At 33.9% G+C, this 20,492-nt stretch overlaps 1 protein-coding gene and 1 non-coding gene across 2 annotated transcripts; both read right to left on the bottom strand.

Moving 5' to 3' along the window:
- Nucleotides 1-7,971: 7,971 nt before the first annotated feature.
- mir196c (microRNA 196c) lies at nucleotides 7,972-8,081 on the bottom strand. Its single transcript, NR_030653.1, has one exon. It is a non-coding gene; the product is annotated as a microRNA 196c (primary transcript).
- Nucleotides 8,082-14,145: 6,064 nt separating this feature from the next.
- Nucleotides 14,146-18,921, bottom strand: hoxc11b (homeobox C11b). Its single transcript, XM_009300573.5, has 3 exons — nucleotides 18,168-18,921; nucleotides 17,175-17,436; nucleotides 14,146-15,430 (listed from the first exon to the last, which is right to left on the bottom strand). Exons 1-2 carry the CDS (start codon nucleotides 18,853-18,855, stop codon nucleotides 17,204-17,206), a joined length of 921 nt encoding a protein of 306 aa, XP_009298848.2. The 5' UTR covers nucleotides 18,856-18,921; the 3' UTR covers nucleotides 14,146-15,430; nucleotides 17,175-17,203.
- Nucleotides 18,922-20,492: the final 1,571 nt, after the last annotated feature.

Raw genomic sequence — 20,492 nt, 5'->3', positions numbered from 1 at the left:
ATTCTTACTAATGTAGGTTAGTCTTCTACCATTTCTTTCCTAATCTGTGAAAACTAAACGCGATGAGAGAGGTAATGAAGATTGAAAAACAGTTGTCAATAAAATATTACAGTAGCTATTGCAATCGAAAGACTAAAAACTGAATGTTCCGTGTTCAGCCTGATGGGGAACGCATATGATTGAGCCAGAGACAACAGTATAAAGTTCATTATCATGGAGAGGACACCATGTGACTTAGCACAGCCAATCCAATCCTTGGTTTAGTCATAAACTTTTATTACATAGCTGTAAATTTTCCACCAAACAACTAAGAATGTGCTTTTTTTCTATCCTGGACGGCCACTATTCTTCGAGGGGGCTTTCTTTTGCATATGAATGCATTCAATCTAATTTTATATTTTTCAAACTTTAATTTTGAGGTTTTTTTTAATATGTGCATTTATATAAAGACATTTATAATCTGCTTCATGCATATTACCTGTAATAGTTTTCTTAAATTGGATAAGATTCAAATAGTAATTAAAATTGGCCTGGTGCATTACTTTAAGAAAATGAAACTCAATAATATATTCACTTGCTTTGTTTAAAAATGGTCGTGGGTTATTAATAGTGCATTTGATGTGTCTGAAGCTCTATCTGAATATAATTTTTATACGGATAGAATGTTATTCTCACTAAAATCAGGCTTTTCCAATTTGGCCTAAATGGTCTTGTTTTGACGTCACATTACTTTACGCAAGATTTATTATGTCATAGACTAAACTTTAAAAATGAAAGAAAGAAAGAAAAAAAGAAAGTAAGAAAGAAAGAAAGTAAGAAAGAAAGACAGAAAACGCCTGTATGTTTATTCTGAAATATTGAATGTGGCCTTACACAGTTGTTAAGAGTTTCATGACTTCAGTTTCCAGGATAGCGATGCCAGTTACTTGGACTCACAGACACGCAAGCTCGCGCGCCTACATTACTAGCCTGTTTATATTTCATTGCCATGCTCGCTGGTAAACCAACACATTTCCTCTCTACAAACGTTCTTACATTGCGCGAATTGTCTGAAATAGCCTACTAGTAAAATCTTAAAATGTTAAATAATAGGAAATCTAGACATTCTAAATGTGTAGTATACTGCTGAGGAAATACTACATATAACATGTTAAAATTTTTCCGGTTCAAATGTTCTTCATAAATATTGCAGGATAATGTTGAAGACAAAAATGGACTCGCTTTATTTTAAAAACTACATTTTTGAATAAAATGAAAGCAGAAACGTAGCGCTCCCACATGTTATAACCAAATGCATTAAATGTTATACAGTATATATGATATAATTATTATTGTAAACAAATTCACTTTTCTTGTTTAGTTGTTCTAACCAATTTAAAGTCGGTTATGCCCTTGCAAAGTTGTAATATTAATAGAATTTCTTTGCACGATTTTGCTTTAATAATATGAGGAACACTTGATATTGTTGTGATGGTTGATAGTATGCCAATTTTGAGCCCAAAGCACTGATAGCCTACTTTTGCTGCAAGTTTTTTCGAAAGCATATAGACTATAACAATTCTGATAACCAAAATCATCCACGCATCTAAAAACAACTATTAAAATGCAAAATATGTAATGGTCATTTTGTTTAATGCAACCAAACTGCAGTAAGTCAGTATTGCACGAATCGCTCTTGTCTTAATTATTTTTATTTGACATTAAGCTATTCAGAATATATTGTGTCATATTCGGAGCACAGCAATTGACGGAGTGATTTTTATTGTTTAATGTGCGACTTTGTAAGTTATAAACTCCTAAGAAAAATAATATTTACCACATATCTTTCTTTTAATCATATATACACAAGAAGGCAGTTTGCTTTATAAGTTATTTATATAATAATTTATTCATTTTAATTATTTTGTTGCTTTAGAGTGCACTGTAAAATTATCCAAATTGTGGTTAGCCTAAAAGCCGAACGAAAAAATAGCTACACATAAATCTTTAAATTAACTCTTGTTGAGAATGAAAGCGAAAAAAGCAAACATGATCATAAAATACGATGCCGTTTTCTTTCTTTTATGTCTGAATTCTCAGCCAATACATGTCAATGTTCAAATATAAGTCGTTTAACAATAAAAATAGACAACAGGGCCCTAAAATCATTATGTTAATGCCCCAGTATTTAATCCCCCATGTTTCTTTTCCCTCACATATTTTTCTTCTTCTTCATCGGTTTTTAAAATAATATTTACTATTATTTTACACGTTAATTTTATATAATGTATAATATGAGATAAATTATTGACGTATGGCAAATCCCTCAATTGAGAATGTTGCAGACTGTTATTATAATTTAACCCACCAGATGGGGTTGGTTATAATGAGTCTGTGCAATTCTGTTGTTAGATCCAACCGGAGGCTAACAACAATTATTATATTATTATTTATATTTATTGGTTGTTATATATTAAATTACCCCCCACATTAACTCAAAAATAGTAATTCCTTTAAATATGTGTTATGTTGATGTCCATATGCCCACTTTCCGCAGGTGTATCCCTTCTTGAATTTACTATGCAGTTGGTGCTGGTGCCACGAAAACTTCATACTCAATCAAATTTAGATACTTTAATTAGAAGGTTTATGCGTTTAATGATGAAGTTGAACTAATTTCAGGCTCTCAACAGAACTGGGCCGTTGATCAAATATTCAAAACATTTTTATACGACAAGAGTTATCAAACAGCAGATTATAACTTTATTCCAAATCATCAATACTGGATTATAGATATGTATATAGCGCACAACTTACAAGTAAGATCATCGTTATATGTAGTTAAATGTTTTGCACCACCACAGATTGAAACGTGATGGATTTGTTTTTAAGGAAGTGCTGCTCTCTGCTGGTGGATAATTGTAAATTCATATTCTAACATCTGGTCGTTATTCTATACATCAGTGTTGCCAGTACACCTTTTTTTCTGGCACGTCCATTGCCGATCTATTAGGTTCAAGAGCTCACAAAAGTATAATATGCAGGCCTCCAGAAATAAATAAGCACTAAGCAATGCTATAAGGCACCAAAATGGTCAGAAACGACTTTCTAGTCAATACAAAATATAATATTGTAAACAATTTAAGATTTGTTTAAATGCTGAAACAACTTCTGTTTAAAACGAACAGAATAATTTTATATTGACCGAGAGTATGTGTATAGCCAATGTCATGAACGCAACATGGTTTGACATGGAGAGCAGTGACACCTAGTGTTCATTTCAATGCCCTCAATGGACTGTAGATTTAATAATGATGCCTAAAACCAAAACTATACCAAACTGTTTTATTTTTTGCTTCTATCTTTGAGATGCGTTGTTTTTGTTCGGGATTAATTTGAATAAAAATGACCTAAATAAATAGGGAATATTATAAATATGAATTTTGATACTGCTCACACTGGGAATCTAAGAGTAGGAATGTGGGAGTTTATAAATCAGGACCAAACCAAAGTTTTACAGCCCTCATAGCATACTATAAAGTTATTCTTTTGCAGTTGTTTTGTATACATTTTAGTTTGTGGAGCTGTTAATATTCCAGAAACGTTTTATTTGTTTGACTTTCGCTATACTTTTAATGCTTTTATTATCCTTTACCCCACATGTCTAGATCCTGCTTTGCTTGGGGCGATAGTTAATTGCACAGGCTAATCGAACAGAGTTGTAAAACAGTTATTGCTGTTTGAAACCATTTTCACCGTCAGATTTGTTTGTGGTTCGTTAAAAAAAGCCATAAAGAAATGAGGCAATGAGAGTAAAATGCAACCTCAGTTATTTAGTTTGCTTGCCGAAAACCGGAAATGTCCAAAGCTCTAAATATTAACAATGCTAATGACCACAAATGCGGCTGAAAGTGATTTGTTAACCGTATTCTCTTGCATCTCTGCACCTTGGTTTAATTTCAGACACATTCTTTACGTTAGGCTTTACCTAAAATACGAGCCTGAGTCCTAAACCTGAGATTTTCCGTGTTAATGTTGGTAATATATTTGCAGCTGCATTTCCCCAAGCGATAAACACAAACTTTAAACACTTTAAATGAATCCGAACAGGCAAAAAAAGTTCTCACGCCAAACCCGAAAAAGACTTTAGATCGTTGTTTCAGCTTCACGCGTGTTTTGAGACCTTAATCGCAAATTTATAGTGGAGCTTCGTTATGAGAAATCGGAGAGGTCTGGGTTATGAACATGCGATGCGGCGGTGGAAATGTTACTGTTAGACCTATACATGACTGCAAAACACAATTTTAGGATGAACATCTTTGCCATCCCTTGTTTTGTAAAAAGAACATCTCATTCAAAGGTTTTTATCAATTTCTATATCTATATTTGATTTTTTTTTTACGAGATCGTACTGTTTAGAACAAAAAAAAAAACATTCTTCGTATGTGCAGTATGCAAATATGAACGCATATATCTATTTTAAAGATTAAAATTTTGATTTTGGCAGGAGAGTTGGTTTTAACAGTTTTGTGATTACGAATGCGTCTAAAGCAGGGATGCCCAAACTAGAGCTCGCAGGCCAAATATGGACTATGATAACTTTTGATTTGGCCCCCTTTGCCATCTGAGAATAGTTCATAAATTGTCTTTTCAAATTTAATATAAACTTGTTTTTTTTTTGTTAAAATACAAAAAAGCTGCCTAAAATTAAAATTTTTAATGTAAATGGTGTAAATTAATCAGATAGTTTAAGATGTACGACGGAGAGAGGACAATGCAGAGACTTTGAGCAAATCAAGGCAAAGGCAGATTCTGCTTGACTCTGGTATTCAGTATTGAACTCTAGTGTGTTTTAAATGGTATTGTTTATGTTTTTATTGCAATAAGTTAAGTTATAAAAGTTACTGCACTGCTTAATGCGATTCAAAGTATTGTTTTCTTTTTATATGAAATAAATTAGGAAATTACCCATGGAGATTTTAATTTAAAATAGTTTGGTATATTTTTGGCCTACGACTATCAGTGATTTTTGGTTGCCCTTCAAACGAAAAAGTTTGTACACCTCTGGTTTAAAGTATCCCAACATCGCAAATCTAGTCATATAATCCCATTATCAATACTTTAATCGATTCTATACAACCGTACATTCCAATTACAATCCATTAAAAGTAAATATAAGACCGGTGATCTACTCACTATAGTGTTTGTTATGTCTTTTCGTAATAGACAAATATACAATTTTCTAATCTAAATAAAACAATACAGACTTCTCTTCTGGGTTATATAATAAACGCACTTTTAAACACTTTTAATCCATTACAAATATTTTCCGCAATACCAAAGCTCTTAAGATTCTACAGATAGCCTTTCCAAAGATAGTTGTCCAAACATTTGCACATAACTAGGATATTCATTACTCAGCTGTTTGAAAAATGTCCATGCGGGATTAAAGATTAGAGAGTTTCTTCCTCCTGCCACCTGCCTTTAAAATCATTAAGCTCCAGCGAGATCGTGTCCATGACTGTAACACTGACCTGTTAAAAGACGACAAGTCAGATCTAATTTACTAATGTCCATTAAAAAGAGATCATGCCTGCTCTCCTCGAAAGCAAACAACATCACACCATCTTGCACCTTCCCGTTAATAGTCATCTGTTATCTGAAGGCTCTTAATGTGGGTTTTATTTTTGTCAATTAACCAATGTACTGTCTTGTCAGAGCAAATGTCGTCCAACGATAATAACCTATCCAATATGATGTTTTCTGATCAGGGCTTCTGGAGGTTCAAGAAACGTCATTGTGTGACACAAAAATAAGGCAGAACATCTTTTCGTAGGACAGCTGGGGAAGCAGCCATTTCCATTGAGAAAGTCGCTTCTATTTGTCTTTAGAACTGTTCTGTACAGAAAACACGCCCACATATTTTACCGCTCTGTAAATTAATCAATAGGAGAAGACAGACCCCTAGCCCGATTTCACCAATGTTCCTTGATTAACATCTATGTTGATCATGGAACAACAATCCAATCAGCCAATCAGAATTAAGGAATAGTTAGGTTAGGTTTATGCACTTCTACATGATTGGTATCCACTATTATTCCCCCTCTGATTTTGGGAATAATTTGCAGTTATTGGGTTTATGGTTAGGGAATGGGTACGGATTACATTTTCGAACAAAATTGATGTTCCAACATGGATGTTAATGCAGAATCGTCCTGGCAAAATCATGACGTGCGAAGACGGACTTGTAAAATTAACATTTTGGCTGCATATGCATGGCTTATTAGTTTTCCCCCGTTTTATTTTAGCACAGTTGGTTACCCTAAAACCTATGCGTTTTTTGTTTGTTTTAAGGTTATAATGTCGCTATCCATGTATTTGTTAGCAATTACTGCATGAGGCTAAAAGAGATTATTCCCCAACCACCAAAAAAGTTTCTAAAAGGCTCAGTAATAATACCAACATAATATTATAAGATTATAGAAAAAGAAATAAGTTGTTTAAGTTATATACTAACTGTTTAATCACGAGGAAGCCTCAAACCGCACCCAAATATACTGTTTTGTGGAAGCATTGTGTTTTCTGTAAGCACATATCCTATTTTTAGCAAACGATTTAAAAACTGTACAACAAATTTGTATGCATTAATTCCTAGAAAACTATTTACTGCTAAAGCTATAAGAACAAGCCCACGGAAAGGACATGGACATATTTATGTAATCTACATTTTTGTGAACTCCAATGGTTGATAATTAAAGATGTAAGTGGAGATTTTGCAGAATTTTCAAACATTACATATGACACAATTTTATATTTGTGGAATCCAAACATGAACTTGTATGCTAAATATATTTATTTGATATAAAATCAGATTTTATATACTATCACTTAAGTGAAACTCAAAAATGATATTAAATATTAATCCAATTAATCGCTACCATATTTTTAAACACACATTTAAGTTTGAAATGAAAAAAGCTAAGAAACAAACTCTGAAAACCGGAACATTTTCCAGTAATATAGGCTAACTTTCTGTACAACCATTTCTTTCTGCATTGTCACTGTCAAGACTATAAACAATGTAGAAATTAACAGAAGATTTCAACTAAGTTTTCATGTTGCACTAAGAAAAATTTCATGAAGGTAAATTTAGCAGTTAGCTTAATATTTAATTTGTGGAGTGCACTGCCGATTAATGAAATTGACAAAATCGATTTTTAATGTAGCATATAAAAACCCAGAAAATCAAATCAGTTGTTGTAAAAGTTCTGCATGTATTGAAATAGCATATATAAATCTGTTTGTATATATAACAGTGCTTCTAAAAATGATAAGTAGATAACAGAGCGAATACAACAATAATTCGAGTGCTTCTTTAGCACTGATAAAATAAACAGCGTTTCACAACAGATTATATGGCAGTACATTTTATTTGTTGAACAGATTGCACATTCAGTTTGAAGTCATTACATATAGGCTACAAACATCTGAATTTTGCATTTACGAGTCAGTAAACCAAATTATATATCATATTTTCAATGTTTAGGTATACTGTCAGGTGCACAATATTTGGCTAAAAATAAAAAAGCCCAGGATTACGTATAATTTTGCAAGGTGTATCAGTTTGTAGCCTAACTTTAATGAGAATACATATGAATAACAACGCCCATAAAAAATCTATGTATATTTAAACGTTTAAAAAAAATGATGAGCCACGAATTGATTTGAGCCACGAAATCCCCGTTCGCCAACAAGCTATGTCAAGGCGTGTCTGTCTTACCAACAAAGCGGAGAGATTGTTTCTTACAACCTCTGGGTTTATAACCCCAATTCACCCACTGGAAGCCATAGAGTTTTCTTTTTACTGGCCACCATATAAACCCGACGAAGATGTTGAAAGGATAGAAGGATACTGTGTATTGTAGAGCCGCCGGCGGTGGTTCATTTACAATGCCATTTGCGCAGTCTGCAAGGGTAATTTGGCGGAAATGAACGGCCTTGATGAAGGCAAACTGACGTAATCAAGGCAGTTTCTTGTTGTCGAGCCAGGAAGTCAACCCCAACAACATCAAACTACCTAAACCACGCATCAGCTGGACGGGCTATCCACTTCAAGACCTTCCTTTATTATCAGTTCGGTTAAGGGTATTGGACATATTTAATTCTCATACAATATCAAATCAACTGTTATCTGCAAACACACGGAAAATACCCGCGCATAATCTAAAGCAATGCTCCAGCCATGCCCTTCGTGAGATCACAATACATTTCTCAAACAACCGTAGACGACGCCAGATTGACATCCATTTATTCGACATTAAAAATTAAATTCATTGTATCGATGCATTTCAATTATCCTCTCTTCAGAAAAATATACAAAAAAAAAATCTTCTAAGATAATTCAAATATATTAGTCGCTCTAAAATGATAATAAAATAGCACACAGAACATTAAACAGTGACGTCACCACATATCCCCATGGTGTACATAATCATAACATTTTAAGAACAAAGAAAGATGTTACAATAAAAGAAAAAATCCAATGCATTTATTTAAATTTGATAACACCTTCAGCTTTAAATGTGCTGTCCAAGTTAAAGCAGTGTGTGGTCTTACCTTCTTTCCCTTCTGCTGTCGACGGTTCGTGATCCAGGTTTTTTATATCCATATTTTAATATCATCACGCTTCTATGTCCCTCTTATAATTCCCCTAGTATTATAAAACAGTGCCTGCATGTAATAGCATCCTCAAAAGGGCGAAGCGCCATTGTGCACCATGAGAAATGAGCTCCAGAGAAAAACACGAAAAAAATCCCCACGCAAGCCCGTCCTCCTCTTCGCATTAAAACGCATCTTTGTCGCGTCTGCTCTGTGTAATTTGCTGGTAATAAAATCCTGATCCAGCAATCAATCGAAGCCGATACTGATAGCTTGTGATCTTTACTTACATTGCGTTACTTAAATCAACACAATTTTGTTACACTTTATTTAAACAGCACACTTCAAAAGCGTTTCATAGCCTTCTCATCAGACATGGGGATATATTGTGTTCCGTATAGGACTAAGTAACATATAAAGCCTATAAAGAAGTAAATTTATGCATAAAGAAAAACTGTGGGCCTACAGATATTATAGTATGTCTCGTTATATTGAGGCTAAATTTAAATCGAATATCATGCAATTGTTTTAGTCTGGTATATGGAAAGGGATTGAAAGGGATTTTCACTTGTTATTGGGGCATGGTAGAATCTGCATATTTAAATACAAACACTTAAATAAAATTGTGTTTGCGTTTTATGTTTCACAACGTTTGTTACATTTATCCAAATATTTTATTTATTTATGCTGCCAAATTTAAACGTTCCTAGCTTCGTTACCTTAAAATATCTATAGTATAATGTTGTATAGGCAGTATTAGCTAAATTACAGTGGATAGGCTATAGGTTAAAACAAAGTTGAAAAACGAGGGATCTTCAGAATATTGCATATAGTAAAATGTATGTACTTCAGATAACTACATCAGATGATATATTATATAAAAATTCATGCTTAAATATGATCACTTTTATTTGATTTAAAATAAAATATATTGTCCTGCTACAATATTTGTAACATTAATTAAACGTGATAGTTATTGTGTCTTGTAACTGCAACAAAGTATTAAGCATTTGTTTAAGCAGGTTTAAATAAATGCTTTATGAGGACTGCTTTGAATGCGGGACTGATGCAGTCGCCATTGTGAATAGCTTTTTATGGTGTAAGGGTGCCACCATTGAGGCAGCACGCTGCAACTGCAGTCCTACGACTTTCTATCCAGTATTCATGAAGCAAACGATCACGTGCATGATATATTTCCAATATATTCCAATATCTATGGGGATGGCATTGGTAGATAAAATTAGGTTAAAAAAAAAGCACTAAACACGATTAAAAACATCAAAACACGATTGAACACCGTCAGCTTTAAAGATGCTGAGACTAAACATGCACTGACGTACAAAATAGCTTACATGTAGTTATAATAAGTTCGTAAATGTTTTTTTTACACAGTTTTATGTTTAGTATTTATGAAACGTAAGACCCACCCCTAAATAGCCTGCAACTTGAGCAGATCGTACGGAAATTGACCATCCAGAAATTAATCAATTATTTGCCATGAGATTGTGTTGTCTTGTTAGACTACTTGTTTGTTTGAACACACCCTAATGCAGTCTTTTTTGTTCAAAGTATCTACATTTAAATGATGACCCTTAAAGCATAATTCTGAGCGTTTAAAATGAATTTTATGTTTCATTATAACGATTTCTTGAGAAACTGACTTGGTCAGGTATGGTGTATTTTTTGGAGATAGAGGGCTCTGTGTCTTCACTACAGAAAACTGGCAAATTTTTCCGTGTTCTACTCCATCTGGTGCACAGCTTTGTCCATGTAGGATACTCAACCCCGGATGAGCAGTATTGGCCAATCATTCCGGGTATAGTTGATTGTATTTTAAGTATACCCAATCTCAATCTTTAAAACTGTTAACCATTTACTTTCATTGTAATGTTTTCCTACTATTGATGTCAATAGTTTCAGGTTTTCAACATTCTACAAAATATCTTCTTTTGAAAAAACTCAACTCAGTGGTTTGGAACCACTTGAGAGTGAGTAAAAAGTGAGTTAAATTAAATGTTATGGTTGAGCTATCCATAAAAAGGCTTAATTTTCCACATTCAACTTCATCTTGTGCATGTCTTAACTTACACTGAACTAAACTGAACGTCATCTGTGAAAACTGTGTGGACTGTGGCAGTTTGAGTTTGCTAGAACTTCATCTATGTTAGACTGCTTTGACACAATCGACATGGTTAAAGTGCTAAAAAAATAAAGATGAATTGAATTGAATCTTTTAAGCATACTCAACCACTAATAAGCATGGACAGATGGAGGGGAGGCTGGGCTGCTTGCAGACAATATGCGCTGGTGTCCACAGTCTTGATGACCAAATGCGTGTCTGTGTTCTGCAATGGTCTGCGCAATTTCCTTGTAGTGTAATTGTCATCATCAGAAGCAATCTTTGCAAAATGTCCTTGTGTAGCTCAGTTTTTCTGACATAATGTGAATGATCAAACAGAACAAGACCACTGGGTGATACGGTGCATGTATTACACCATCTGCATAAGCTCAAAATATATCACCCAAAAATGAAAAGTGCTTCATCATTTCCACATCTTTAACTTTTTCCTAATTTATATGAATTTCTTTTGTTGAACACAAAAAAGATTAAAAAACAAAACAAAATGCTGGTAGTTGGCACCCATCGACTTCTTTATTAATTTATTTTCCACTATGCAACTTAAAGGGAGTCCACAAACACCTGCCTTCAATCAATCAATCAATCAATCAATCTATCTATCTATCTATCTATCTATCTATCTATCTATCTATCTATCTATCTATCTATCTATCTATCTATCTATCTATCTATCTATCTATCTATCTATCTATCTATCTATCTATCTATCTATCTATCTATCTATCCATCCATCCATCCATCCATCCATCCATCCATCCATCCATCCATCCATCCATCCATCCATCCATCCATCCATCCATCCATCCATCCATCCATCCATCCATCCATCCATCCATCCATCCATCCATCACCTGATGATTTCTAAAATCTATTAATTTTTATTAAACCTTACGAATTACCATATTTTATCCATAACCTACAGAAAAAAATAAACGAAGAATAGACCTGGGTCTATTGGTGTGTGTGCACCATTGCATGCAAGGTTTCTGTATTTATTTATTCTGTATTTAGGTCGCGAGTCACTGGCATTGTCATTTTGGGGTTTGCGGGCTAAAAAGTTTGGGAACCCCTCATATATATATATATATATATATATATATATATATATATATATATATATATATATATATATATATATATATATATATATATATATATATATACATACATACATACATATATGTATGTGTGTGTGTGTGTGTGTATGTGTTCAAGAGAAGAATGAAACTAATTAAAGGTTTAAAACCACACTAGGGAGAATAATTTTACTAGAGAAGTAATTTTGATATTTATTAACTATTATTTTTAATATACTTTAAATCTATGTGGACAGATTTAGTGTATACAAGACAGAGCATAACAAGGAAAATTATATGTACATTACAGCCTTGGCATTAACTTGTCAAAAGAGGCTTTCGAATCAGTGGAACACTTTCACAGTTCTTAAAAATATCTCTAAAAGTAGCTGCTTTTTAATGCATGGTTGCACTGTGGGAACTTTAAATGATTTTAGTGCTAGGAATGCTATTTGGGGAACTAAATTACCTCCTATTTCAGAGGGTGTTATCCAGCACAAATTGTGAAATGTTGTTTTAAAATGTTACTAGAAATTTAAACAGCTTATGTTAAGGCTTTTGCGTGAATGCATAAAATACAAAATGGTGACAGTATTTTGAAGAAAACACTCAAATAGGTAATGTAGCGGTTACCCTTTGTGTTCTTTTTTCTAATCCTCTAAGATATATGTTATCATGATATATGACGATATAAAGCAGTCATGGAAGGTTTAGTCCTTCTTCTCGCTCTTTCAGTTGATGTTGATGTTTTTATCAAACAAATAGCACACAAGGAAACACAGCTTTAGTCTTGGTTGATTAGTTGTTGATTTTGTTGAATTCAACTCTTGATGTTGCTTTTGGCTGGATTGCATTACTTTAGACTTTGAAAGTAATACTTGAAAGTGTGAAATGAAATCTCTGTGAACCAGGTCTGGTGGCTAGTTCCTATAACTGTGTTCCTGTAACCTGCTGTGAAAGTCAGTCAATGTTTACAGAGACTATAAGTGAATAAGTATGCCTTTTAGCCACAACAAATACCCGTAATTAAACACTGTTTGCATAGTACATGTGCTTTGCATTGACTGCTTCTGTTTTGGCTTAATTTCTTATCAGTAGGCTAACCAAGTTATAGTTCCAGTGTTTACCTTGTCTGATATGAATTGCAATAGTTATAGAGTCTTTATTAATAATTGAAGTTGTCCTTGCCAATCATTTTTTAACCTCTTAAGTACCACAGGCATTTTAAAACAATACTATCCTATATCAAACATAAACTAATATTGAGAAATTACTTAAATCTTACTTTACTTAAATTATGTAGTGATGGTAATTTAGAAATTTATTGCAGGATTTTTTTTTCATTATTTTATTAATTTGAAAGTTGGCTTTTGTCACAGAAAAGGTGATACACACATACAGTATCATGAAAAAAGATTTTTAAAAGTTGTATATATAAGTATGCATGTATATTGTTATTTATAGTAATAGTTTTTTTATGTATCCCATCATATGAAAACATATTTATTTTTAATGTTTTTAAAAATAATTAAAAACCTATCAAGATTTTTTGATGGTGGTTAGAAGATTTTTTTAATATTATTTTGATTCAAACAAAAGGTTGTAAATCACACTGTTGTGGTGTAAATCAAGGAGCACAACCAGCACCTAGTGGACAGTGTTTGTAGCTACTAAAACTCCTACTACGAATTTTTTTGGTGGGTTGGGTGTCAGATGTGGAACAGCTTCTTCATATGTATGGATTTAATTTGACATTTAATTTAATCTTGAAATGAAATATACAGGTTTTTTTATATCAATACATGATGCAGTAAATGTTTATTAAAAAATAAATAGCTTTTTTATTAACTTTAATGTTTTTTATTCTATTTAATGTTGAAGATGAATCAATTTTCTTTCAAATTAAAAAAATTAATTAATAAATTGGCGAAATGGTGGCTTAGTGGTTAACACTGTGGCCTCACAGCCAGAAGGGATTTCTGTATGGAGTTTGCATGTTCTCTCCATGTTGGTGTAGGTTTCCTCCGGGTGCTCTTGTTTCACCCACAGTCCAAAGACATGCCCTATAGGTGAACTGAATAAACTAAATTGGCCATAGTCAATGTGTGTGTGAGAGAATGAGTGTGTATGGGTGTTTCCCAGTACTGGGTTGCAGCTGTAAAGGCATCCGATGTGTAAAACATGCTGGATAAGTTGGCGATTCATTCCGCTGTGGCTACCCCTGGTGAATAAAGGGACTAACCTGAAGGAAAATGAATGAGCCCAAATTAGTTAATATTTCAAACTGTTACAGAATTACATTGATTTTAATCTGGACGCTCATTTTCAGGCATAAACATTATTTTAAACAACATAAGTCTAAGCAACAGTTGTATTTAAGGTAAATGAACCTGCTCAGTATTTATCTGTCTTTCTATAGTTGTTGGGGCATTGATATTAGGGATAATTAAGATTAATTCAGGCATTAACTAACACAAATCACATAAAATCTACTCACAATATCACAAATCACTTACATAGTTTTGTTCATAAACTATGACTAGGACTGCATTACAATATTGATTATAAGTCATATAATAGGGCAATTATAGTGACTGAAATCAAAATATAATTTACATTGCTTTACAATAGGAATTTACAGTTTTATATATTAAATTGCATGTTAATTTGAATATATAGGTTGTTGTTTCAGAATAAATGCACTTTATGAAATGAAAAGTTGGCTACTGTCAAACATACTGCATCAATGATAATGCTTGTGAAGATAATAGTCGTATAATTACAATACTGTTACAATTTTAGAATTTTGCATTTTTTTCATCCAGTAATTGTTCCCCTGCTCTTATATTCAGTTTGATTTGATTTTCTTCTTTCCTCCTGCTGTTTTGTAATTTGCTTAATTGCAAAAATACCTTATTTAATACACATTGTATACACTATGCCATGGGGGTAATAAGAGAGAGTGTGTGTGTGTGTGTGTGTGTGTGTGTGTGTGTGTGTGTGTGTGTGTGTGTGTTTGTGTGTGTGAGCGTGTGTAGGTGGTGAACAACACAAGTAAACAACAGATATACAATGTTATATGTTATTTATTTTTTAAACCGCATATTTTAGAATGAAACATTCCATATTTACTTGTACGCATTTACGTTTTTTTTGGCCAAAGCGACAATCGAGTAATACAGCAAGCGATTCATTTAAAGATGGTAATAACGCAGGAGCAACACAAACTTTTAACAACGTCCATAACAAATCAAGGTATAGAACAAGGGTGTGGGTGGATGGGTGGGGGTATATAAGTTGCATATGGAATAGGCATATTGTCTGCTTTTAAATGCTCTGGGAAGAGATTTTACAGGTTAAAAAGTTAATATTGTCTCTGCTTCGGCTTTCCGTATAAAGTGTTTTCTTTCCACCAGCAAGAAAATCGTCCTAAAATCGGAGGAACTATGAGTCGTCGCTCGCTCACCGACCGCGGGCTGGAGCAGAACACGAAGCCGTCCAGAAGGTAAGCCACACCCGGTAGCCAGTACAGATTAAAGGTGTGCGCTCTTTTTGTCTCGTTGAAGAATATTTTCATCTATGACAAACAGACAAGGTTAAGTTATATTTTAATTTTGGTACATTCGTAACAATGAGCAAATAAGAAATTAATTGTTCCTATATGGATGAGATGCATTTACTGAAATGGTGACTTGCTTTATGTAGCTTTACAAAACTATTAGGCTATATAGCTAGGTAATTGGTTCGATGGGGAAATGCCGAAATGCACACAAGGTTATAAAGATGCCTGCTGTGTAAGTCGGGCGCACAAGGACGCTTGAAGAGAAAGCTTCTATGAGTTACCGTCCATTCTCAGCTGCTTTTTAGTCTATAGAAAGATGCGCTCATTTTAGGGAGGGGCGGACAAAATGGGAGGACTTTCGTAGGCGTGACCCGGCATGACCTAGGCGGTAAAAATCTGCGGGCCAAGTCCAAAGTCACTTGTCATGTTGCATGTAGTGATTTAGCACCAAAACCCAACTGAGAATCCAATTTGAATAAAATTAACATTAAATTAAATTATATATGTATTTTCAAAGCAATCCACGCTCGTAGGATATATAAATAAAATAAAAAACAATGTGTATGGCCTCAAGCTGCTTACGTTGTAGACTTTCTGCTTGGTGTAGGGCTGTTGTAAACAGATTGTATATATTGAACATTTATTCGTTGTTGTTTAAACAACTAGATATTTTTAGACAGGGCATTCACGTGTATATAATGGTGTTAATACCCTAAAAGTGCAAATATAAAAGAGACCTTCTGTTTCTGACAGAAGACGAAATCTCAGTTCAGCCTCAGGTACAATTAGGCGGAAAACCAGCTCTCGCCTGTATGCCTTTACGACTGTGTCTAGACTTGAAGAGTTTCCAAACGACCATTGAAAAATACTTTTAGTGCTGTCTTCCCACTTCACGCTCTCTCTTACACATAAGGACACACCAAATATGCCAAGATGTTTTTGTTGTTCCTGTTGTTAAATAACTTTTTTTAATCAAGCGAATTTCCTTGCAGTTTACTTAAATGTGCTCACTACGAAAATTCCAAAGAAATATTGTTAAATTTGTAAGCAGTGGAATTGTATTATTGTTTACATAAGTAGTTGAACATGTGTTTTATATTGCATTTAAGTTTAGCCATTTTATTATACGTGTAATTTCATGATTCTATTGGTATTGGAATATGGTGTAGTAAATAGTGAATTAAACGTTTTTAAGTTTCTATATAAACAAATATGTAATGTAATTTAATAACTGTCTATTAAAAAATAGCTAAAATTTATTTAACATATTTATGCGTATGACTTTATCATGAAAAATACAACCTTTGTTAAAACACTATAATTTTAGCTGTTAACCTTTCCTATTTCCTGTCTATTATTATTATTATTATTATTATTATTATTATTATTATTATTATTGTTGTTGTTGTCGCACCGGCAAAACAGTCAGCTCAAGTAAATACAAATATACACGAACCACAGCCCCTATTTTGGAATATTGGTTTTAATTGCATAGCATGTTGATGTAAGATTACAATATTCCTGTGTTTTCAAACAGTTTGTTGATCAATACAGTAATAATTATAATAGTGATAATAGTAATAATAATGGAGGTTAAATACTGAGGATCTTCTCATTGAAACAAAAAATGATTTTTCAAAAATGACAGTTTTAATTTTTTCCCTCACGCCAGTCTCTTTCTGAGAATATCCACTTCAGTACACATGCCATTATTGTCTGAAAACAAAATCGGTTTAATTTCCTTTCAGAAATAACATACTTCTTGTCCCTCGGAGAAATGTTCACAGTTCACATCAGCGGGTTTCCAGAGAAATAGTGTAGGCGATCTCGGCTTAACTTCTTTTCCTTCATTCGTCTGTTCTGAAACCAAATTTTGACCTGTCGGTCAGTAAGGTTTAATATTCTGGAGAGCTGAAGCCGTTTCTCCTTGTTGATGTAAACGTTAAAGAAGAATTCTCGCTCGAGTTCTCGGATCTGAAACTTGGTGTATGGACATCGCTTCTTCCTCATTCGCGGAGTAGCTTAGAACAAATAAACAAATGAGAAAACAGTCAAAAATCGCCACATGAACATCATCAGTTAATATTGTTTTTATTTTTCCCATTATTGTACGTCTCGCGCTACCCAATAGCTACTTTAACAAGTGTACCTTGGTAAATAATAATAATAGTAATATAACCGCATATGGAGGCTGTTTGTTATTGTTACATTCTATTTATCCGTAAAATGCATGTTAAGTAAATTAAATAGCCTATGTACATAGCAAATACTAAATTAATAAAAAATACACATTCGGGTTTGGTTGGTAAAGTTCTAAATAAAAAAAGAGATGCAAATGATGCTCTGTAATTGGTAAAACATTCTGATTAGGTAGATATTTGCTTGATGGGTTTTACTTAAACTGGTTTCAGTCTTCTCAGATGCTGAAAGCAATGTTCTGCTCAATTGCTTTTTATCATTGACTGCTTAAAGTTACATCCCCTAAAATGTTCATCGCAAGTTCATGATCAAAGTTACTATTTGTCACAATTGCTCCCTCTTACAATTTCACAGACTAACAGATAGTTCGCCCGTGTGAAACATGATGTTTTTTCAAAGACCTTTCCCATCGTAAAAATTCTTCCCGTGCAAAGAAAAAGCTTTGTAGGTTATAATAAAATCCCTTGAATGCTTATAAAACTCCACATAAAATCTAACAGACGAAACGCCGCTCTACCCCAACCTTTCTTTCTTTTACAATCGTTATACTTACTAGAGTGACCGGATTTGGTTTGGTTGTCGTTTTTTGTTCCCGACGAGGTTTCAAAAGAACCCGAGGTAGTGTTTTTCTCACACTCAAGCTCTTTCTCCCCATCTGCAGTACTGCGGAGAACTGAAGACACTTGAGACGCCGACTCCGGCTTTCCAGAGCTGCCTTTCTGCAAACAGTTACCTTCAGATCCACCATCTGCTCCGCTATGGGCACAGTCTAAAAAACGATCAAAACTCTGCGGAAGAACGTTGGTCTTTCCGATGCTCGAGTAAAAGCCAGTGCCGGGATGGTTAATAGCCGGGTGGTAGTGGTGGTGATTGTAGACATTTTCGTTTTTCATCAACATTTCCGTCATGGTGGCTGACGGCGGAAGGCAATCTCTGTGCACTAAGTCCTCCTCCGCATAACAAGATGAATAGTTCCCCCTGTGGTGCCACTTTCCCGACGGATTCAACTCGAATGGCAAATCCCTCACTTGCGGTACTTGCGTGAAGTTAGTGGAATAGGAATAAGTTATTTGCCGTGACTGGGCCTGTGGTAAAAACGAAGAGACTGTAGAAAATTCTGGGACATAATAGGTGCTGGGGAGGTACAGATTTGAGGCGCAGCTCGCCCGCTCACCGAACTCGGAAGTCCTTTCTTTACGAGACTGGGAGCAGAAGTTGCCTATATTGACAGAGTTGAACATTATTCCCTTCAGTCCTCCGCAAGACCAAAATAGATGCCTTGGATTCGAACAGTAGAGGAGAAATTTGGAAAGGCGAGATGACGTGCTATCCCACTAACTGGTCCTTAGACACGTGATCGAAAGTAGATATTCTCATATATCAATTTGGAACGGTTGCAAACGTAGGAGTGGTTCACTCAAAGGTGCACGCGCTAGAAATGTGCAGTTTCAAAGCGACGAGAGCATAATTGCTTTTAGCTGTTCCCTCCAGTACTTAACATTTCAATCTAAATTTGAGTGTGTACATGTGTAATACTTGCAATTGGTACATTTTGGAGCGTTGCGGCAATTTATAATAACGTAATGAATGCCTTTAGTGTATAAATGGAATTAGCTTTCTGACCGCTTTTTTTCTGTCAACAAAAAGTAAATCTCTGAAGTGAAATGACTTAATGCTGTGGTAATGTAGAGCACTAACCCAAAAACAAAAGTAAACGTATAATGTAAAATATTATATAACACTGATATCAATGTCTAAAATGCAATGTTAATTCATGATAATCAGCTCGTATAGCATGTTTACATGCAAACCTACATTGCAACAGCAACAGCCTTTAGTCCTGCGGTCGCGTCAAGTGAATGTCTATCTCCAGTCAGTCATTTCGGTTTTGTTGAATTTATTTCATGTAAATGCTGCTGTATAAGTCAATTAACATTTCACGCATGAGTTTCGAATAGACTTGTAATATATTTGATAAGACTTTTCACGTTTTATAGACTATCCTTAGTCTCCAGTTGTACGTCAATACAAACAATACGGCTAGCTATTCCAGAGGCTATATTATAAGCTGTTATGTTATTCGGTTCAAGACTAGGTAGCCTAAATGCTGTTATCAATGGCGGTGTGTTCACCGAAGCCGTAGTTTCACCAAACAAATACTAAAATAATTCAAGTATCATGAGGACAAAACCAACAGCTGGGATTATAATTAAAATGTCATTCAAATGAGTGTTCAACATTGTTTACGTTGAAATATGAAAAGAGTATTGAGAAATTGGTAATCGACATTTTTATTCAAGACAAAAAGTTCTTTAGCAACCAAATCTGTTTTATGGATTAGATAGCAAAGTTTCAAAATAGACAAACCATTTTTTGTTCCTCAAAAATCCTTGAAGATAATTTTTTTAATAACCATTTTTGTGTTTTTTTACGTTTTTGCGTCATAGAAAATATTTTGAGCACTGACAAATTTTTATGAATGCTTAAAGTATTTTCATAACAACAAATAACCTTTATTTTTAAAACTGCTTTTCTTTGTGTCAACCGTTTAGTTTTATTATAGCAACAAAGTGTGCTGTCCTCTGGTCTCCGAAATAGACGCGACAATGCCGTTTGATAAAGGTAATTTATTAAACAATCCTGTTTGCTGGTTAAGTTTAGACTATATGTCTTTGTATCATAGTGGCAACACATTGTCAATTTTTTTTATATCAACTATGTAACTTAATAGAATAAACGTATATCTGCGTATTTACATCGAATTGTGCGTTGAACAGAGACCAAATTCGCAGCAGGTTAGATGTGGCATATGCATATACGAACGTATTATTTGACTCTTTAGTCTACGGTTATGTTAGTTGGATGATAGCCAAACAGT

Source organism: Danio rerio, chromosome 11 (genome assembly GCF_049306965.1).
Source record: "Danio rerio strain Tuebingen ecotype United States chromosome 11, GRCz12tu, whole genome shotgun sequence".
Taxonomy (NCBI): Eukaryota; Metazoa; Chordata; class Actinopteri; order Cypriniformes; family Danionidae; genus Danio; species Danio rerio.
Note: the sequence above shows the minus strand (reverse complement) of the source record. Positions and strands in the feature narration are given on the sequence as shown.

Excerpts from the sequence above, each read along its gene's own strand:
- hoxc11b (XM_009300573.5), bottom strand. The coding sequence starts at position 18,855 with ATGTTCAACTCTGTCAATATAGGCAACTTCTGCTCCCAGTCTCGTAAA. Across the intron at positions 17,437-18,167 it reads AACCAAATCCGGTCACTCTA|CTACTCCGCGAATGAGGAAG; the intron begins GTAAGTATAACG and ends ATTTGTTCTAAG.